The 22,083-nt window shown below is 41.4% G+C and overlaps 3 protein-coding genes across 4 annotated transcripts in view; 2 read left to right on the top strand and 1 right to left on the bottom strand.

Moving 5' to 3' along the window:
- The window catches only part of Entpd5 (ectonucleoside triphosphate diphosphohydrolase 5 (inactive)), a 36,982-nt gene extending 32,695 nt beyond the window's left edge, over positions 1 to 4,287 (bottom strand). Inside the window, exons 1-2 of one of the 2 annotated variants that reach the window (XM_028771946.1) lie at positions 4,252 to 4,287; positions 739 to 808 (exon numbers count right to left, since the gene is read on the bottom strand). The gene's annotated coding sequence lies outside the window, so the exon portion shown is untranslated. Of the gene's footprint in view, positions 1 to 738; positions 809 to 3,526; positions 3,652 to 4,251 lie in introns of those variants that run through there. The other variant, XM_028771947.1, reaches the window with a different exon arrangement.
- An 83-nt stretch (positions 4,288 to 4,370) lies between these two features.
- Positions 4,371 to 22,014, top strand: Bbof1 (basal body orientation factor 1). Its single transcript, XM_028771833.1, has 11 exons — positions 4,371 to 4,515; positions 7,105 to 7,333; positions 8,715 to 8,780; positions 9,829 to 9,972; positions 13,848 to 13,928; positions 15,267 to 15,337; positions 17,071 to 17,215; positions 18,475 to 18,968; positions 19,957 to 20,058; positions 21,629 to 21,703; positions 21,863 to 22,014. Exons 1-11 carry the CDS (start codon positions 4,466 to 4,468, stop codon positions 21,987 to 21,989), a joined length of 1,584 nt encoding a protein of 527 aa, XP_028627666.1. The 5' UTR covers positions 4,371 to 4,465; the 3' UTR covers positions 21,990 to 22,014.
- Positions 10,253 to 11,645, top strand: LOC114624757 (E3 ubiquitin-protein ligase RNF113A). The gene has a single exon (XM_028771832.1). It carries the CDS (start codon positions 10,384 to 10,386, stop codon positions 11,395 to 11,397), a length of 1,014 nt encoding a protein of 337 aa, XP_028627665.1. The 5' UTR covers positions 10,253 to 10,383; the 3' UTR covers positions 11,398 to 11,645.
- Positions 22,015 to 22,083: the final 69 nt, after the last annotated feature.

Below are 22,083 nucleotides of genomic sequence, written 5' to 3'. Positions count from 1 at the left end.
AGTGCTCCTGCAGAGGTGTGAACTAATCACAACACAAAATAATGTCCATTTAATAGAATTCTGTATGTACACAGACCCGAGTTGCATCCCCAGAGCTCGCAATTGAAGGAAAGAACCAATTCCATGTGATTACAAGGTAGGATAAAGTGTCTCATTTCTGTAACATTTAGAAACACTGTTCAGCCCCTCAGATTTAGTTTGTATCATAATAATCGCAGGATTCTAAAGGCTGCATGAAAACAAAATTAATGACTTCTCAGTGTAAAACTTTCTAAGTAAAACCCAGTAAAATCACAGCTAACTAATGATTAAAGAGTTATGAAAACACCTTGAGAAAAGATTACAGATGCTATTAATTTTGATGCAAAATAATCCTGAACTGACACCTGACAGTAATACAATCACTTAAAGAAATAAAATATGTGCCGGGCAGTGGTGGCGCACGCCTTTAATCCCAGCACTTGGGAGGCAGAGGCAGGTGGATTTCTGAGTTCAAGGCCAGCCTGGTCTACAGAGTGAGTTCCAGGACAGCCAGGACTACACAGAGAGACCCTGTCTCGAAAAACCAAAAAAAAAAAAAAAAAAAGAAATAAAATATGTATCCTTTGGCAAAAGGTGGCCAAATTCAGGAATGACATAAAACAAACAATTCATACCCAGAAGCAGAAACATCTGAAGTATAAATTCAGCATTAAGCTAGCTGAGATGGCACCTATGTCTGGGTAATACTCTACTTACCAGGGTCATAATGATCGCCTCGGCTTGAAGATTCAGCCAAGGTACTCTTCATTTCTGTGTCAACCAAGAACTGTGAGAATTGAACATAGAAAGTTGTTAAGCCCCAGTCGACAAAACACTAAATAGCTTATATCTCAAAAGCATTTAACATTCCTGACAATGAGACAAAGCAAATTCATAAAACAAAGTATTTCCCTGAAACTTAATAGTAAAGCTACCCACCAGCAATTCCAGAAGGAAATGATAACAGATAAGCTTCTGAACAGGAACTTCCTACAGTATACTGTGTACTATCAGTAGCTTGTCCGTAGCTGACTGAATAACAATATCCAGTTCTTTGGTAGAGAATGTGAAGGTTCAAAACAGTGTATTTTCTAGAACTATTCCTACCAAAATGAAGTATCTTGGCCTTTCTCCAATGATTACTGTCATGGTGCTGGCAAGATGGCCCCATGAATAAGAGTACTTGCTATGCAAACCTGACAACCTGAGTTCAATTCCCAGAACCCAGAAAGGAGAAAACCAACTTCATGCACACAACATATTCATACACGCACTTACCTGCCCACACACATCATATTTACACACACACACACATACACACACACTCATGAAGAGAGAAAATTTACAAGTTTTAAAATATATATATTCATGGCTGACCATCTGATACTGAATAAACCAATGGGAGGCTCTTCCCTGGGAAAGACTATTTCTCTCACCCTCAGCATTCCTTAATTGCCTGTAGTTCTTTATCTAGGGTTGGGTTGGGGCCCAGTGAGATTTCTCTCTGCCATGTTAGTAAGTCTATTGGTTTCATTTTGATCAAGTCTTGTTTAGATAGCCCTGAAATCATATACACATATAAATAACATAATATGGACTGAGCAGGTTGTATTTACTTATTTGGAACTATATATATTATGCTATGTATAATAAAAAATATATGTACCAACAGTTAAAGAAAAAGAAGCCATGAATCAGGAAGAGAGAGAGGGAGAAAGGAAGAGAGGGAGACAGAGAGAGAAGGTAAGCAAGTGCTATGGGGATACAGGGACTGGTTGCGGCTGAATGGAACAAAGAGAAGAGGGGAATGGATGTTATTATATTTTCATTTTTTAAAAAGTAGTTTTTGGGCTGAGCAGTGGTGGCGCACGCCTTTAATCCCAGCACTTGGGAGGCAGAGGCAGGCGGATTTCTGAGTTTGAGGCCAGCTTGGTCTACAGAGTGAGTTCCAGGACAGCCAGGGCTACACATAGAGAATCACTATCTCAAAGGAACCCAAACAAACAAAAATAACAACAACAAAAAAGAGTTGAAATGATATAATTTTATTGTAATATCAAAAAAACAGATTACTTATGTTTGATAAAAATACAATAAATTATAAAGTACTTTAAAGCACTGTGCATAGCTAATGTGGTAGTGCACATCTTTAACCTCAGCACTCTGGAGACAGAGGCAGGCAGATGAGTTCAAGGTTAGCCTGGTCTATACCTTGAGTTCTGGGAAAACCAGAGCTACATACTAGACACTGCCTCAAAAATAAATAAATAAATAAATAAATAAATAAATAAATAAATAAATAAATCAATCAATCAAAAAAAACCCTCCACCTGGCTATGGTGGCTCATGCCTTTAGTTCCAGTACTCAGGAGGCAGAGGCAGGCTGATTTCCAGGACAGCCTGGTCTATAGAGCAAGTTCCAGAACAGCCAAGGCTACATGGAGGAACCCTCTTTTGAAAATAAAATATTAAAAAAAATCATATGCATATATTAAGAAGCAACCTTGCCAGGCTCTTTAATTTCAGCACTCAGAGGCAAAGGAAAGCAGATCTTTGAGAGTTCTAGCCCAGGCAAATACATATAGTGAGGCTCTATCTCAAAGTCGGGGTGAGGGTCTGGAAAGATGGCTCCGAGGTTAAGAGTACTGGACTCTCATCCAGAGGACCCAGGTTTGATTCTCAGCATCCACATGTTGGCTCACAACCATCTCTAACTTAAGTTCCAATGACCTCTTCTGGTCTCCAGAGGCACTGCATGTACTTAGCACATAAGTTATATATGCAGGCAGAACACACACACACACACACATATACATATAATGTGTGTGTGTGTGTATATGTATGTATATATGTGAAAAATAAAATATCAACAAAGAAACTTTTATTAAAAGTCAAAATTTTATGTTTATCTGTAGGACTATGTTCAAATGGTAAGTTCGGAGCTGGCTTTTATTTACAACCAATTTTTGTAAAAAAAAAAAAAAAAAGTTTAAATATACACCTATGACAGAAAATGCCCTACTCCCTTTCTGCTTGTTAGTAATAGGTGGTTTATAGATTGCTTCAGATAATGTACATTATATGAGAAGACAGATTATATAGAGGTGATTCTACTCAAGAATCCATAGCATGTCACACATAGAGAGGAAAACGCATCAGAAATACAGTCAAAATAAGCCATAGCCGTGCTAGCAAAACTGTTTCCAAGGTCTCTTATCAAATCTACTTGCTTACTCTAGCCGCAAAATTTACAAACCACATAAACCACGCCTCCTGGGGGGGGATGAGGTGGGGAGAGAATTAGAGGTCAAAGACTTCACCTTATAGTTAAGGGCTTAGTAATTAAGGTCTTCCTAGAGAGTGGGAAGGGGGAGTTCTAACAATGATGTCTCATGTTAACTGTTAAATGTAATTTGAAACGGAGGATAAAGCAGAACAGTTTCACTCCCAAGCCTCCTATTGACATGGCAGCCACAATACCTGCCTTCCGTAATGACTCACTCACTCTCAGTGAATGAAGGCATAATCACAGGGTTCCTCCTCTGAATAAACTAGAATACTGGAGTACTCCTCGGGAACCTGGGTGCGAGGCAAGCGCTTGCAACTTTATGCAACTTGCAGCAATGGGACTTCAGTCACTAGAGGATGTGGGCGATGTTAGCTAACAGGAACCGGGCGGTCGGCTGAAGCCAAGCACCTGCCACCTCAGACACAGGGACAGTGTCCCCACCACATCGCTCCAGGCAGAGGAGTCGGAGTCCGAGCACCCGAGCCCGCTGACCCGCGGAGGCTGACAGCCTCACCCAAGCCACCGCCCTCGGAAAGTCAACTGCCTCCCTGAAAGCGTTTGGCCTGGGATGTCCCCGGGTGCGCCGTCCTCCAGGGAGCCCGCGAGACAGAAGCGAGGATGGAGGGGAGGTAAGCAGGAGGCGGGCAGCGCGGGCACCGCCGAGACAGAAGCAGGGACGCGGGCGGGACCGCCACGGTGGCCGCGCCAGAGGCTTGGAGGATCCGCCGGCCCGACTGGAAGCGCTTCAAACCCCACCGGCGCCGCTCGGACGCGCGCGGGGCGGTCGGAGAGCCGCCGGCAATGGAGCCTCAAGCAGCGCGAGGCACGTCTCTGAAGGCTAAGACGCCGCAGCCCCGCGCCCGCCTCCCGTCCCTCCCGAGCTCCCGGCCTCCCGCCCGGCTCCAACCCGGGGAGCGCCGCCGAGGCTCGTGCACACTCACCGCGCGCGCGCCGCCCCGGCGCGGACGCCCGCCGCCTCGGAGCGCTCTCCGCCCCGCCCCTCGCCGCGGTCACGTCACGCGCGTGCGCCCTCCGCGTGCCCTCAACGGCGCGGAGGACGTTAGCCCTTCGGCGTGGTGGTTTCCTTAGAGACGGAGTCGGCCCAGGTGGCGGCCACCAGGAGACCAGCACGGTGAGACTCCTGGAGAAGTCAAAATGCCTGCAAAGGACAAGAGGAAAGGCAAGAACAAAGACAAAGAACCAAAGTAAGAGCGGCGGCGGCGGCGCAGAGGCTCCCATTCCCCCTGCCTACCTTTGGCGTTTTGAAGCTCTAACTGGCTGCCTCTGTCGGGCTTTTGTGGACAGCTCCTGTTGTTCATTCTTTGTGGCCCTAAGATCTGAGAGATCTCCATTGTTAAGACTGATGTGAACTGGTGTAGTTCTATTCTAGATCTTGTCTGAGTGGTTAAAGTTGTTCCCTGGGTCTTTCAGGAATCCTTTTGGGATCAAAGGGAGCACGCGAAATGATTTGACCAGACGGATCAGAACACACGCACGAGCACACGGCACACACGCGCGCGCGCGCACACACACACACACACACACACACACACACACACACACACACTCTGTACAGCTCTAGCGCTAACCCCACGGTGCCTTGGAGTTTCTGCTAGAATGTCAACAGAATTCCTGAGCTACAGGATGGTTCTTCAAGACTTTGGAGTTCAACACCAAATGATGAGAACTGCGAAGGAATCCCTTAAACTTGCGATTGATTTTGAATGTGAATTCTCTGGAGACAAGTTTAGTAACACACACCTACGGTCGCATTGCTCTGGAGGCTGAGGCAGGGAGATCACAGCCAGTGCTACATAGGGAGACCTTGTCTTTCAAAACAAGTCTATGAGTGTAGTTCAGTGATAGAATGCTTGTTGTGCAGGGTCCCAGGTAACCATCTCCAGCAAAAAGTAACTTAAGAGAGTAACTTTGTACTCGGTACAGAAAGATACGGAAAGCAGAAGAGGAGAAAGAAAACCATCTGTCATGCCGCCATCCATAGTTAACCATTATCATTTTTTTCTATATATTTTTCCTGTATAAAATGATACCCTCCCCCAACCCCCAAATTAAATTCAGGGCCTCCTGATACACACGTCTTCTACCACTGACCTCCTCTATTAACATATATTCTACAGGATGATTAAGAAAACAAAATACAGGCTGGAGAGATGTCTCAGAGATTAAGAGCACTGACTGCTTTTCCGGAGGCCCTGAGTTCAATACCCAGCAAGCAATGGTGGCTCACAACCATCTGTAATGGGATCTGATGCCCTCTTCTGGTGTGTCTGAAGACAGCTATAGTGTACTCAAATTAAATAAATAAATAAATAAATAAATAAATAAATAAATAAACCTTTAAAACAACAAAATATAACTTCTAAAGCACATTCTACAAATTGCCAAGGGATTAACACATCCCTGTAGCTCACAGCCATGTTTATATTTTTGTTTCTCCATCTTCAGTGCATATGTGAACATTTCTTGAATGTTCCATGGGTCATTGTTTGAGAAACCCTACTTTGTTTTTCCAGTAACATGGTGGTCTTTTTCTTAGAGACATCTAATTGCATCTGGCATTCTTGATACTTTCAGGTAGCAATTGGAGATTGTAGGAAGGCATTCCATTACTAGTGTCTAATTCACAATGGAAAGGGACAGCAGCTGCTAGGTCAGGCTGGAAAGTTGGGAATGGAGCTGGCCTGAATGTGAAGAGAACAAAAGGTGTGCAAAGGGACTAAGACCCAGGAGTTGAGAGATTAGGGAAGGTGACAGTGTAAGGAAAGGTCTTCGAGTGCGGGAGACTGTTTAGAATCCAAATACAGGTGAAATGACTGATGCTTTATTTATACAGCTGGTACCTATTGTACAACAGTGGTTTGTTAATGCTGGTGCAATCTCTATTTCGAAGGACTTCACTTTTGAATCCATTCTTTTATTATGTTCTAGGGATCAAACCTAGAGCCTGATGTATGCTTACCATACAATCTACTTCTACCTGACATATGAGTACCATACAGTCTACTTCTACCTGACATATGTGTCCCATACAGCGTACTGATGTATGCATACTGTACATTCTGCTTCTACCTGTTTACATCCCCAAGGTCTTACTTTTTTCCCCCTCACAAAAGTTTTTTTTTTCATCTCTGCATCAATGATCATGGTGTGTGTTTTTTCACCAATTCTTAAAAGCCTGGTATACTGTAGTACCAACAAGTGAAGTACTTAACATACTTGCCCAAGTAACTTGATCCTTTGTCTAAGAATTAAATAAAACAAAACAATTACAAAAGCTGTGGAGAGGACAGATATTACAATAAATGTGTCTTCATGTAGAACATGGAAGCCAGGCTCACAACTGAGTGAAATAGGAGAAAGGATTAGATCTGGAACTGTAGCTCATTTGCAGAGCACTTGCCTAGTATGCCTGAGGCCGGGGCTGACACTCAGGGCAGCAAAAAGAAGTAAACAAAAGAATAGAGAAGAATGGGGTAAATGAGAAGCTATAGAGCTTTAGGGCATACATTTGGCCTCTTATTTCCTCTTTGTTTTTCTCATCATTCAAGGTCATACTTTAAAAATAATAAATAAATAAACAAAGTCATACTCCAAAGTTCTCCTATTGAGGAAGAAGCACCAATTTAAGTCTCTTATATGAATACACATATGTATGTATATATACATATATTATTAATGCACTGGTCCAACAGTATATGCTTTTATGCTCCAGGCAAGCAAAAAAAAAATAGAAATGATATTAATAGATTACATGTTGTCAATGTCTCCTGCAGGAAAGCAGCCAAAGTAGAAGACAATGCAGTTGAACGAGCCAAAGCCAATGCCTCTCTCTGGGAGGCCAGATTGGAAGTCACAGAACTCTCTAGAATTGAGTATCGTGATACTTCCCGAAGACTGGCAAAAAATAATGAAGACTTAAAGAAACAGCAATATAAACTGGAAAAAGACACCATGTCTGTATTAAGCTACTTGAAGAAGCAGGATCAGGAGAAAGATAATATGGTAGGTAGGTAGAAAACTGTGAGCCTCACAACTTCCTTCTGTGTTTATGTGACATGGTTGTATTTTCATAAGGTCTTTTGTTTTGTTTGTTCTGGGAAGAGTTTAACACTTAGCCCTACTTGAAGCACGCTGTTATTTCAGAATGGCTTTTCCGTCATTGCCTTTTCTTTCTTGTAGTGTTATTCACATTAACCGATATGAAAGCAACTCGAAAACACAGAATGATGATGGCTTAGCAGTTAAGAGTGTGCACTACTCTTCCAGAGGACCTGAGTTTGGTTCCCAGCACCCACACGGGGCAACCTATAATTCCAGCTCCAGGGAGATCTGATGCTTCTTGGCCACCAAAGGCACCCACATACATATGGCCATACTCACACACAGCACATAACTTTTAAAAAAGTCTGAAAAAAACAACTGACAACTTAAAAATCTATTTAAAAAGAATTGGATAGAGAACATCAAGTGAGGCTGGGTGTGGCTGCACACATTTTTAAGCCCAGCACTCCCAGGACACATGTGGATCTCTGAGTTTGAGCTCTTGAGTCTGGTCTACATATCCAGTTCCAGAACAGCCAGGGCTAAATAGAGAAACTGTGTCTTTACCCTTTCCCTTAATAATCCTCCCCCAAAGAGACAAATATAATCAGGTACACATATTTCTAGACAATTGTACAGCCTTAAGAAAACATGTAACATGCTTTGGTATAGTAAACTTCTATTATGTTAAATGATATAAGCCAGTCACAGTAGATCAAATGTTGTAGGAGTCAAGTAAAACTCACAGAAACAAAGTAGAAAGTCATTGCTAGAAGCGGAGAGGAGGGAAAAGGAGAATTGCAAAGTAAATGTTCTAGAGCTCTTTTATGTAACAGCTTGAATGTACTTAGCACCATTAACCTGTATGCTTAAAAATGGTTTCCAGAGTAAATGTAACATTGTGGGGTGAGTGTGTGTGTGTTTGTGTGTGTGTATGTGCACCACATGCATGCAGGAAACTGCAGAGGTCAGAAGATGTCCGTTCCCTTGGACCTGCAGTTATAAGCAGTTGTGAGCTACCACATAGGTGTTAGGGATTGTACCTGGGTCCTTTGCAAGTGAAGTAAAACATTCTGAGCCACTGAGCCATCTCCTTAGCCTCGCACTGTGCTTTTTACAACAATGACAAGGTGTTATCCACATAACTCTGATGACAGCTAGATCTTAGAAACTGTCAACAGCAGATTAAGTGTATAAGAAAATCCCCGCCCCCTCCTTCTCCTCCTAAGTCACTGTATTTCCTGCCTCACTGGCTTTACTGTTATATAAAACAAGCATATGAATAGAAACAGGACACAACAATTTCTGCATCTTCCTAACTCTCCCATTTTACCTCCTACAGATAGAAAAACTGAAGCAGCAGTTGGCTGAAACAAAGGAAAAAGCCAAGGAAGAGAAGGAAAGATTGGTGAGTCTCTATATCTACCAGTTATTTACTGATTAGGGAGTCATATTTCTAGTGTGCTTGGTTATTTTAGACCAAATAGGAACAAGTGAAAAGAAGGTCCAGAAGATGACTCAGTGGTAGAATGTTTGCCCCGTACCCACATGGCCCTGGGATTGATCCCCGGATCCTTAACAAAAACAGAACAAATTAAAAACGCAGGCACTTGTTTGATATCAGTATGATTACCTCATCACAAGGTTCACTACAGTAACAATCTCAGAATGCTAATACAACCACCAGTAGAGTTCTAGAAAGATTTCAAAATTGTTTGAAATTTTTGGAAAAGGGGTATTTTTCCTTCTAAATATTAACAAAAATCTTTGATCAAAACTGCAAAATTTTTTCCTCCCTGTGATGTTGAGGATTGAAGCCAGGACTTCAAGCATACTACTTTCCTAACTGAACAATTCCGTTTAAAAACTAAGTGAAAACCAAGTGTGGTGGCTCATTCCTGCAGTTCTAGCATTCAGGAGGGTCAGGCAGTAGGACTGCTGAGAGTTCAAGGCCAGCCTAGGCTACATAGTGAGTTCAAGGGCAGGGTAGTGGGCAGCAAAGGAAGTTCAAGGGAAGCTAAGTGGGAAGACCCTGTCTTAAAAATATTATGAAACTCCTTTCTGTAAGATTGTGCTACCGAACACAAAAGCTGTGGGTTTTAGAGGGGTCTTAATTGGTTTGGGTTTTATTTCCTTAGAGGGGTCTTAATTTGGTTTAGGTTTTATTTGTTTGTTGCTAGGGACTGAACCCAGGATTTTACCTGCTAACCACACATTCAACTCACTGAGCCACACAGACAAAAAAAAAAAAAATCCAGAATTTGTTTCTTATCTAAGGCTATTGGCATCATTTTACAGAAATTAAAATTTCATGCAAAAATTATAGCCGTATGCAAAATAAAGATAGCAGTTCTTTTAAGAAGTTATACAAATGGCTCAGGCCTTAAATAAAGCATGGCTGTATGGAACTTTTTTTTTTTCTAACTCATTAACTTCTTTTTTTTTTTTTAATACAGGAACAAAAGTATTCTCTGCAAGTTAGTGAGTTGGAGGGACAGTTTCATCAAAAAGCAAAGGAAATTGGCATGATTCAGACAGAACTAAAGACAATAAAACAATTCCAGAAGAGAAAAATACAAGTGGAAAAAGAATTAGAAGATGTAAGTTTCTATTTCTTCATTTCTTCTCTTTAAAAAAAAGACTTACTTTATGTGTGTGCATGTTTTCCCTCCTTGTATCTTTCCATGGGATTTGGTACAGAACAAATCCTGATTTACATTTTCCCTAATAGATTGTAAATTCTTTGAGGCGGGAGTTTTGTAGTCGTTGCAATTCAAGAATCACAGCAATACTTTACCAAAGACCTCTAAGTTCAACTTTAAAAAAAAAACCAAAAAAAAAAACCTCTAACCGGCTGGCTGGCGCATGCGCCGTGACTTTCCCGGCCCCAGGGGCCGACTCCTCGCAGCTCAGCAGTGACGTAGCCGCGCTGCTTAGCAGTGACGCAGCAGCCCGCGCCACCCTTCACGCCGCAGCTACCGCCAGCCGTTTCGGCGCTTCGGGAGTCGAAGATGGCAGAACAAGTTTCTCAGGGAAAGTCGGAGGACCAGGTGTGCACCTTCCACTTCAAAAAGCCCGGGCGGAAAGGGAGTGCTGGCCGCCGGAAGCGGCCGGCTTGCGACCCGGACTCTGGGGAAAGCGGAAGCAGTAGCGACGAAGGCTGCACGGTTGTGCGACCGGAGAAGAAGCGGGCGGCCCACAATCCAATGATCCAGAAGACCAGTGGCAGCGGTAAACAGAAGGGGGCCTACTGTGATCTGAGCAGCGAAGAGGAGGAGAAGACGGGGAGTGAGAGTCTGGGTGTCGTCTACAAGTCCACGCGCTCGGCGAAACCAGTGGGGCCCGAGGATATGGGGGCCACAGCAGTCTACGAGCTGGACACAGAGAAGGAGCGAGACGCACAGGCCATTTTTGAACGTAGTCAGAAAATCCAGGAGGAGCTGAGAGGCAAGGAAGATGACAAAATCTATCGTGGAATTAATAATTACCAGAAATACATGAAGCCCAAGGATACGTCCATGGGCAATGCCTCCTCCGGGATGGTGAGAAAGGGCCCCATCCGAGCCCCTGAACATCTGCGTGCCACCGTGCGCTGGGATTACCAACCTGACATCTGTAAGGACTACAAGGAAACTGGCTTCTGTGGCTTTGGAGACAGTTGCAAATTCCTCCACGACCGTTCCGATTACAAGCACGGATGGCAGATCGAACGTGAGCTCGATGAGGGCCGTTATGGTGTGTATGAAGACGAAAACTATGAAGTAGAAAGTGATGATGAGGAAATACCATTCAAATGTTTCATCTGTCGCCAAACCTTCCAGAATCCGGTTGTCACCAAGTGTAAACATTATTTCTGTGAGACCTGTGCACTGCAGCATTTCCGAACCACTCCACGATGCTATGTTTGTGAGCAACAGACCTATGGGGTTTTCAATCCTGCAAAAGAACTTATTGCTAAACTGGAGAAGTATAGAAAAGCAGAGGGTGGTGCTTCCAACATCCCAGAAGACCCCGATGGAATCTGATTGCCGTTACTTAGATTTTTCATAATTGTAAAATCTCAAAGTACTCTTTGTTTTTGTCACCTCAAACCAAAGCAACTATAATTGAAAAAAAATACTAAGTTTTCTAGGAAGAATATCCAAGTTTTGTTTTATATGACAGTGCTGGAGATGGAATCAATACAGTTAACTTATAGAACTCTTAGGCTGCCTGCCCATCCTGTATATAGCTATACATTCTGAATCTAAATAAACTAGTTCATACTCTAGTACCCTGATATGATTTTTCTTTTTTAAAGAACAATGTCGCCACCTATTAGGTAGATTTCAGACTGTTTAAAGAAGGCTGTTGAGGAACACTTAAAATTCAAGGGCAAAGTTAGTGCCTTACTGAAAAAAAAAAAATAGGGCAAGTCTGTGGAATCTGAAATATTGAAAAAAATGAGGAACCCATGTACTTAAAATTGTGATGTATATATTTAGGTAAGAGATTATTTGTACAGAATTCACTGCATGTTGAATGAAAGGGGATCCAAGTTATCTATTTCAAAGTCAAAGAATGGAAGCCAGATTAGTGTATCTGTTGTATGTGTATGTGTGAGCACTCTACCTTTGTGCAATTAGGGAGGTCACAGGACAACTTTGTAGAGTCCTCTCCATCCGCATTTACTTAAAACTCAAACGTAAGTCGCCAGGTTGTGTGACAAACACCTTTATCCTTTCACCTTCTGAGCCATTTCTCTTGCCCCTTTTTTGGGTTTTTGAGACAATCTGTGTCTCAGATTGACCTTCAAGGCATTATATATTCCAGGAGGTCTTAAATTTGGGATTATTTTGACTCAGGCTTCTAACTTCTGGGATTACAATTCTGAGTCACCATGCTCAGCCACTGATTTTCACCAACTTTTATTTGCGTGCGTGCGTGCGTGCGTGCGTAGACGTCAAGATATAACTTGGAGTCAGATTTTTCCTTCCACTGTGTGGGTCTTGGGTACGCATTGAACCATTTTGTTGGCCCCACTAATTATCTTTTGAAAGATTTATTGATATACAGATTTTGAGGGGAGTCTAATAATGTATCAAAGATTCATCTCCAGATGCTACAATGGGGTTTATTTGACCCATATATGAACTGGTACATTGACATTAATTTTAAAAGTGTGACAAAATAAGCCATATGAAAAATTAAATGCAAACAGTAAAAAGAACATCTGAAAGAAAAATACAACAGATTTAGTATATTAGAACATTATAATACAGAAAATTGTTAATAGATAACTATGTTATGGCATTAAATGTTTACTATGCTAAGCATTTTACCTGTATTATTTAAATCTTACCTGTATTTTCTCAGTGTTGTGACAAAATGCCTGAGACAAAAGCAACTTAAGGGAAATTTGATCACAATTTGAGTTCAGGCCATCATGGTTGGGACTATCGTGGCCTCAAGGGTAGGAAGCCGCTGGTCACACAATTAGGACCAAAGAATGATAAATGCTGTCATTCTGTTTGCTTTTTCCTCACACTCAGTCCTGGACCCCAAACTACTGAATGGTGCCACCCACATTCAGGGTGGCTCTTCCCTCTTCAGCTGAACCTTCCCGTTTTTAAATATGTGAAGTATATGTATGTTTGTATTCCCTTTGAGGCCAGAAGAGAATGTGAGATCGCTTGAGCTGGAATTACAGGCAGTTGTCAACCACCAAACACGGGTGTTAGAAACCAAACCTCTGGAAGAACATTAAATGTTCTTAACCACTCAGTCATCTTGCCAGTCCCTGAGCCTTTCTAAAAACACCTTCATAGACACATCCAGAAGAATGTTTCCATGGTGATTTCTAATTAAGTTGACAGTGAGGATTAACTGACATATTATCAGACCCTCTGAGATCATTTCATGTTTAAGCCTAAGATTGGTGATGGGAATCCTCCTTAATTCTTTCACCTTATTCTTTGAAGCAGAGTCTCTTAGTCAAACCCTGAGTTCCCTGATAAGGCTAGTCTCCCTAACTAGCTTGCCCTGAGGGTTCCTTGCCTTACAGCTTCCGAAGCTGGAATTACAGGTGAGTGCCACATCTGCCTGTCACTTACACGAATTCTAGGGATCTGAGCTATTTTTTTGCCAATCCACTATCCTCTTTTTTATATTTGGCAGACTGTGTAGTCTGGTCCCTAAAGTTGCTTCCAATTTAAGAACTGTATTGTTTTTGTGATTCCATGTTTTGTAAATCTTAAGAGAGTATATCTAAATGCCCTAGGAACTGTTATCCATGAAAGTCTTTAAGAAACTCAACATCAGTCTCGTAATTGTGGAGACAGTAAAGGAAGATACGCTAAGAGGTGATGACACTGGTCTTGTGTGTTCAAGATTATGTGATAGACAGTGTATCTTCAGAATTCTCTATGAATATGTCCCACTCAATCTTTAACCTTTTTTTTTTTTTTTTTTTTTTTTTTTTTTTTTTTTTTTTTAGCTGAAAGAAAATTTAAGGAACTCAGAGAAGAACTATCAGGAGACTCTTAGAAGACTAGAAAGCAGATTTTTTGAAGAAAAGGTATTAGTATTAAGAAATACTTTGTGGGCTGGACCTAAGCCTCACTGCACATATGTTACATGCTTGGTCTTCATGCGGATCCCAAACAACTGGAGCAGGGGCTATCCCATCCCAAACAACTGGAGCAGGGGCTATCCCAAAAGCTGTTGTCTGTCTGTGGAATTTGTTTTAGCTGGGCTGTCTTGTCTGGCCTCAGTGGGAGAGGATGAACCTAGCCCCACAGATAGGTGCCCGGTGGGGGGGGGGATACCCAGAGGGAGCCTCCACCTTCTCAGAGGGTAAAGGGAGGGGGAGGGGAGTGAAGGATTGTGGGAGGTGGTTACTGGGAGGGTGGGCAGTGAGGGGAATATAAAGTGAATAAATAAAAATAAAATGAAAAGATGTCTTGTATTTAAAAAAAGGAAAAGAAATGCTTTGTTTACTAGAACAAAGGTATCTTCATGTGCATTCTGAGCAGTCCAGCATTCCATTTGGTAGCTTGTTAGAAAGTGTTATCAAGTAGCAGGAAATAAGTGTGGGGTATGCACTGGTGTGCACCTATGATTGTAGGACTCAAGAGGCTGAGGTATAAAGATCTTGGTGGTTCAAAGCCACCTCTGAGCCTCATGGCAAGTTTTGCCAGCCTGGGCTATACTAAGACTTGTCTCAAAAAAAAAAAAATAGAGTACAAATGAGGGAAAACAAACCTTTATATTCTGTGAATCTCAGTGTCTTTTTTTTTTCTTCTCCACTTAGATATTTCTTACTTTTTAACTGATAAATAAAAAATAAAATTTGTACATTTTAATGGTGTACCATCCAGTTTCTCAATATCTTTATACAATGGTTAAGTTAACATAGCTTTTCAGTTTGCTTCTTACCTTTGTGAGATAAGGTCTTGTGTAGCCCAGCTGGCCTTGGGCTTACTATGTAGTGGGACTCTGCCTTGAACTCTTGATTCTCCCACAGAGGTGTATATCATGATCTATTATAATTGATATCTATCTGCTCATAGACGTACCACTTGTGATGGACCTTTCAAAATATTTTCTTCTATCTTTTAAAAACAGAACAGGAATAGTTTTTTTAAATCTGTTGATTTAATTTAATGTGTGTGTCTGAGTATATTGTGCATGCAGGGGCCTGTGGGTGTCAGAAGGTGTCAGATTCCCCTGGAACCGAAGTTAGAGATGGTTGTGAGTCACCATGTGGGGGCTAGAAACCCAGTCCAGTCTGAGGAGGCGTCTCTCCAGCCCCTAAACCAAGTATCCTGTTTGATGCTAAAGTAAATACCTTGTGATAGGAAATGTTTGTTGTTAGAAATATAGTTTTGTACTTAAACATATATTCTACTTTTAGCACCGTCTGGAACAAGAGGCTGAGAAGAGGATCCTAATGCTGGCAGAGAGAGCCCACCATGAAGCTGTGGTGTAAGAGACTGTTGTCTCAGTCAGACAGTCTTTCTTCTTTGCTGTCTATTTTATTCTTAGCTTAGCTTCCCCTGTCTCTTGGCAAGCCTTCTTTAATTCTTGTCTACTCTTATTCCTTTGTGTTCCCTACTCTTTCCCCTCCCGCCCTTCCTGTAACAACATGGTAGCAATAACCTTCTCTTTGAAGTTAGACCCTGGCTATATACATGCATGCTGATTTATTTGAAAGTTATTTTATATTTAGGAAGGTGTGTATATGTGAGGGAACACCAATGCCCCAATGTAAGTGTTGTGGTCAGATAACTTGTAGGAAGGAAGTCAGTTCTCTCTGTCACCATGTGGGTTCCAGAGATAGAACTCAGGTCATTAGGCTTGGTGGCAAGTGCCTTTACCCACTGAGCCATCTCACTGGTCCCACTGGAAGAATTCTTAGTATCCTTGAAAATAAATTTCATTTAAAAAAATAGGCCATCTAGGCATGGTAGCAGACATTATTATTATAATAATCTCAGTGGTTAGGAGGCTGAGGGAGGCAGTTCACCAGTTCTAAGACACCCTAGGCTACATAGTGAGACCCTGTTAGAAAGAGATCTCTCCAAGAGGGCCATAATAATAACTTTGCAGGACTTTTGAAAGATATTTGTGTAAGTAACATTACAGCATTTTTATGTTAGTACATGAACCCCCAGGTCTCATGGTTTATTTCTTACTAACGTAAATATAATATGAGTCAAAGGTTTTTTACATGCTGACTTGGGAACTTGGGCTGCTGCTATTTTCTACCTCTGTCACCTTAAGAGTTCTTTAGGTCTAGACATATGATAAGGATGGAGAAGACATGAAAAACTGGTACCACATTACTATGTTTTAGTTGCTAGAGACTGAAGACCCAGACGTGCACATCCATTCCACCACTGAGCTGCACCCCCAGCTCTTTTTTTTTACCTTTTGAAATGGAAACAGAGTCTCACTAACTTGCCAAGGCTAGCCTTGTACATGCTATGCAGCCTAAGCAGGCCATGAACTTGTGATCCTCCTGCCTCAGTTTCCTGAATAGCTGGGATTAAAGGTGTGCTACTATTCCTAGCCTTTTTTTTTTTTTTAAGAGAAAGGGCCTTGCTATATATAGTTAAAGTTGATAACCAACTTGCATCATCATGACCAGCTAACATACAGTTTTTCCCTTTACTGCTGAAGAAGTACTTCATCACAAAGTCTTTATCTGTCTAGTGAGTAGTTAGTTACTCATAAGTGGTGGTAGTGTCATGTGTGTCCCATGTTTGGCCCTCCCCAACTCTGGTGCTAGGGATTCAACTTGAGAGTTGCACATGCTAAGCAAGTATTCTCTCCCTGAACTACATACCTAGCTTAGTGGTGGTCAGTATAGTGTTTGGAGGGTAAAACTGCCACTGTTCCTCTTAAGTATTTAAAACTTAGTCATGAGCCAGGTGCAGTGATACCTGCTTTTAATTCCAGTGCTCCACAGGCAGAGGCAGAGGCAAATGGATCTCTGTGATTTTGAGGCCAGTTAGGTCTAGAGTGATCTGGACTCCAATCTCCCCTGGCCCTCTCAACCCCCCACCCCCGCTCTACCACCCCCCCCAACCCCACCCTGATGTAGTAAGCTTAGGCTTATATTTGGAGCTCTTAAATATGTGTGCGTGTGTGTGTGCCTGTCTGTCTGTCTGTCATCTGTGTGTATCTGTGTCTCTGTATGTGTGTATATATTTCAGGCAGTTGAACACTGCTGGAAGAAATGTTTTTAAAGAGAACGTTTATCTTCACAAGGCGCTTGCATACCACATGAAGGAAGCTGAAATTCGACAGAAAAACTCCAAGAAAATGGAAGAAAGTCATTCCTGCCTTTTACAGCAAAAGGTTCCCACTGGCGTTTAGACTCACCTTTCTTTTCTTTTTGGACTGTGTTGATAAATACCAAACACTGACCATAATAACGATAGATACAGAGAGTATTTTCCTTCTATCTTGATAATTGTTTTATCTGAAAAGATTATTTACTAAATGACATTAAAAACACATTAATCATGACTTTACAAATATATCAGAAATATAAATGTGACTCTTACCCCCATATCTTAGAATACTCATTTTGCTTTGTTCAGTGTTGAACCCTAAGTCGTTTACGAATTGGTTTGGCTGTAACAGACATGACATTATCGCTGTTATCACATAAAGGTTTAGGTTTTTACCTAAATGAGGTGCTTGAAGGAAAGCAGTACAGATCAGGACTGTCTTCATTAACCCTCCGTAACATATAGCTTATATCCTTAACATTTGAGAAAAGGTTTATTTTGTGTATATGGGTGTTTTACCTGCATGCATATATGTGTAGCATGTGTATACAGTACCTGTGGAGGCCAAAAGAGGATTTCAGATCCTCTGGAACTAGAATTGCAGACAGTTGTGAGCCATCATGTGGGTGCTGGGATTCAGACCTAGTTCCTCTGCAAGGATAGCAAAGGCTCTTAACTGCTGAGCCATCCCTCAGTTGCTTTTCTTACGTTAGTGTTTGTGCACGTTGGGCACTTGATGGCCGGGTGGCTGATAGAGGTCTAAAGGTCACTCCAAAGAGCAGGAAGGAAAGACAAACAAACAACCCTTAGCTCCAGTCCTCCCAGGTATCCTATTTCCACTTACATCTCACCGAGGCGTGGTGGTGCACGCCTTCAGTCTCAACACAGGTAGATCTCTGAGTTTGAGGCCAGCCTGGTCTGAGAGCTTGTTCCAGAACTGCCAATGCTACACTACACAGAGAAACAAACAAATCCACTTATACTGCAACCTGCCTGACCTTGTTCAACTTCAAGGGACCTTTATAGATTTGCTAACGTTTTTTGTACAGATTTATTGACTTCTATAATATAAACTATGTAACCTTGTAAGAGTCATAGAGGAGGAAGTTTGAGAGTTTCCTAATTAATAAAATCAGTGGATCGCCTTCGCAGGCCTAGTCAGGGACCCAAGGGTACTGGTTACTTTTTCTGTCCACAGAGATTTCAAAATAATTGCTTCCACCTGACATGAAGCTCAGATCCCCTTAGGTAACAGAAATTATTGAGAGACTTTAAATTCTAGGATATGTAAAGAAAAAAAAATCTCCCTTTCCTGTTTTTAAGGAAGTCAATGATCTGTTGGTTAAGGAAAAAATTATGCAACTCACCCAGCAGAAATCACAAATCCAAACTCTTCAGAAGAAGGTGATAAGCTTGGAGAACGCTCTGACTTACATGACCACAGAGTTTGAGGCTGAAGTGTTGAAACTGCAGCAAAAGGCAGTCATAGAGAACCAAGCAGGTCTGGTAGAGATTAACAAGCTGCAGCAACTTCTTCAGATGAAGGACAGGGAGATGAATCGAGTGAAGAGGCTGGCTAAGAACATACTGGATGAGAGGACAGAAGTGGAACAGTTCTTTCTAGACGCTCTCTACGAAGTGAAGCAACAGATTCTGAGCAGCAGGAAGCATTATAAGCAGATAGCACAAGCTGCTTTCAATTTAAAAATGAGAACAGCGTGTGCGGGAAGAACAGAGTACCCGAGAATCAGGACCTTTGATGGCAAAGAACATAGTACCAATAGTGTGAATCAGGATCTCATGGAGGCTGAAAAATGGTATTAATAATGCAGAAATGCATTCTTTTTGTGCCCTTGTTTTCATAGCTCTTAAAGACATAAGAGCTCAGTGGGTTGTGGTAGCTTACACCTAGCACAGGACAGACATCAATCCCTGGACTGAGCTACACGAAAGCCTGTCTTTACATGCCTTCCTTCCTCTAAACCAGAACAAACTTAGATTGTTATACAGATTTATTAATAAGCTATTTGAGGACAGGAACTGACTTAACTTTGTAGTCACAATGCTTGGCACAGTGTGTAAGACTTGGTCTGTAGTCTTGGTAGCTGTGGCAGGAATCCGTTGAGGTAATTATTATTTTGTCCTGTAAGATACCATTGTAATGTCTCTTACTTTATCTTAGTTCTTATAAATTGGAAATATGTTGAAAAAACAAGACTTAAGTCCAGGTTAAACATTTTTAATCATACCTTTTCGGGTATTTTATGGTGTTCCTTTACTATTCTGAGATAAAATTAATAAGTAACAATAATTTTAAAAACTCAATATAATAATCCTTATTGACTGTCATGCAGAAATCTTCCGTGGATTGGAGGGCATTCTCTAGTGACCTCTGTATCACTCAGATCAAAATTCTCATAATTTCTAAAATATCTAGACATTTACTTGCACTGTGAAAACGTGCAGTGTCTGTGGCAGTTCAGTCTACAGTGGGAGCATTTAGTTTCTCCATGGCACTTGGGTTTTAGTGATCTGCCCATTGGAAACTGCCCATTGAGGTCACAGTACATTTTGTTGCATTTCTCATTTCATTTCAGGACCACAGAACATTTTGGATTGGCTAGCATGCTGACAGTCTTTTTCAGATTTTATGGTTTTGTAATGTGCAGTTTGCTTTGAAATCATTACCTATCTTATTATGGTATAGAAAATTTCTATTATTTACATACTTTATGCTTTTAAAAAAAGATAAGTTTACTTTGATCATATTTTTTACCTTGCTTTTTTTTCTTTGAAATTCTTCAGGCCAACTACTCAAAAAAATGTGGATATTAGAGATTTGACCTGGGAGCAGAAGGAAAAAGTCTTAAGACTGCTCTTTGCAAAAATGAACGGTCTTGCTGCTAGGTAATTTCCCATTTTTGTAATGAAATATCAGGTTGTCAAACCTAGAAGCTACATAGGAACAGTGACTGGCTTGTTGTTGAGAGCTAAAGGAAATAGATTAAAGCCCTTAGCTACTTGCTCAGCTGTTGCAACTTTTAGAGACTGGGAGATGAACGAATGAACATGGAAGCAAAAGGATCACCGATCGATCAATCGATCGGCTGAACATGTGGCACCTTCAGGGACACTTAACTCTTGAGCTTGTGTTGGTTTGCAAAGATGAGCAAATTATTTTAGGCTGATATTTGTTTGATTTATTTTGTAGCAGAGGCTCTTGTAGTTCAGGCTGGCTTCTAGCTCACTGTGTCATTGAGGCTAACCTTGAAATCCTGGTCTTCCTCCACCTCCCAAGTCAGAATAATACTTAGGAACTTGGTAAAAGTTCATAGTTGGCTATGTACAACTGTAAATTCAACAGCAGAGTATTTTTTAACTGACCTAAGTCAGTCAGAGGAGTTTAATCAGGAAACAGCTAAAATAAATGACTTATGCCATCACTTAGGCACTATTGTTTTACTAAGGATGTTTTCATATATAACTATTAGAGTATTTAATGTTTCCATCATTTGACTAGGTTTATGCTGTTTCCATCGGCACTTGCTTGAAGTCAAGTTCAGGATTGACATATGTGACTTCTTGAGAAGTCAACATGATATTCTTTACCTCTATAAACTCATTCAGAATAGTGAAGTCAGTTATCTTCTATTTCCTGCTTATTAACCCTACACTTTATACTGGGCCTGTCTCTGTTGGTTAACTTTTCTATGTCCTGAGAGTCCTGAGTTCTATGTGTGCAAGTGTGTGTGGGTGTGGGTGCCCGTGCAGAGGACAGAGCATCAGGAGTCTTCCTCTATAACTCTCTACCCCTTCTGCTAACCTTAGACATGAGCTCAAGCTTTTTCTTTGTCAGAAACTTTCTTGACCTTCACAATGAAGACAGATTCCTCCGATCCAGGCCCTTCATACTTTTATATAACTCCTCTTATCTGCAGAGGGGGAAGGAGGAGGATCAGGGTCATTGTAGGGTACACACTGAACTGGAGGCGGCTCTCCCTATCTCAGAACAACCAAAAAGCAATTTCACTTGACATCAATTCTTTCTTTGTTCTTGTTTTTAGTTCTCAGGATCTGTCTGTATCCTCCTCCTAATGCTAGGTTGGAACTCGTGTCTTCTTGCTTGTGAGGCAAGCACTCTTCCCCACTGACCCATTCTCCTTGTTCCATGAAGTTCTTTTGTGGGATGGGAACTTCTCTAGGTGTTTTGGTCAGTTGTCTCATTCAGCCCTGCCTTCCACTAGCAATCATAGTTCATGAATACCTTCATTATGGTTGTCTCCAGGAATACTTGTTTCTTGAATTCAACATGTTTGAACTTTAAACAGTTATATTCGATGCCTTATCACATCTATGTTTATAAAATGCATTCTGAAAATAGAAATCCTATCCAACTGAAATGCAACTCAGCATTTTAAGGGTAGGAAGGCAGAAGGACTCATTGACTCATTTGTTTATTGATGTTTATCCACCACAGGAAATACAATCAGAATTCTGAGCCTCCTGTTCCAGACCATATTATTTATGGCAGTGGAGAAATGAAAGAAACTGGGTAAGATTTCTCCTGCCAGAGTTATGAGTAAGAGCCTGATCACAATGCCCTTTGTGAATATTGTATAGCTTAGTTAAGTAAGAATGATATAGCAAGTCTGTTGTTCTCAAACAAAGTCTACACATGACTGTTGAAACACTATTTTTGTCTTTATTATAGGGATGAAATTAACCTTCCAGATCAAACCTTCATCACTCAGCAAGTGCCAGTATCAGACTCTAAAATAATGGTGTCACCTCAAGGATTACAGGACTCTGACATAGTAAGGAATCTGCTCTCTGGTTAAACAATCCATGACTGTTAGCTTTCACTATGTGATGTCTTGATAATTCATAGTTCTGTACTACCCAAGCAGCTCTCAGAGATGACCACAGAAAATG

This window comes from Grammomys surdaster, unplaced genomic scaffold, assembly GCF_004785775.1.
Source record: "Grammomys surdaster isolate TR1022 unplaced genomic scaffold, NIH_TR_1.0 210, whole genome shotgun sequence".
Classification (NCBI taxonomy): domain Eukaryota; kingdom Metazoa; phylum Chordata; class Mammalia; order Rodentia; family Muridae; genus Grammomys; species Grammomys surdaster.
The sequence above is the reverse complement of the archived record's forward strand: the minus strand, read 5'-3'. Positions and strand labels throughout refer to the sequence as shown.

Bases quoted from the DNA above. Each gene is read 5' to 3' on its own strand.
- Bbof1 (XM_028771833.1), top strand. From the start codon at position 4,466: ATGCCTGCAAAGGACAAGAGGAAAGGCAAGAACAAAGACAAAGAACCA. The intron at 4,516-7,104 runs GTAAGAGCGGCG...TGTCTCCTGCAG, and splicing joins AACAAAGACAAAGAACCAAA to GAAAGCAGCCAAAGTAGAAG. The intron at 18,969-19,956 runs GTATTAATAATG...GAAATTCTTCAG, and splicing joins CTCATGGAGGCTGAAAAATG to GCCAACTACTCAAAAAAATG.
- LOC114624757 (XM_028771832.1), top strand. From the start codon at position 10,384: ATGGCAGAACAAGTTTCTCAGGGAAAGTCGGAGGACCAGGTGTGCACC.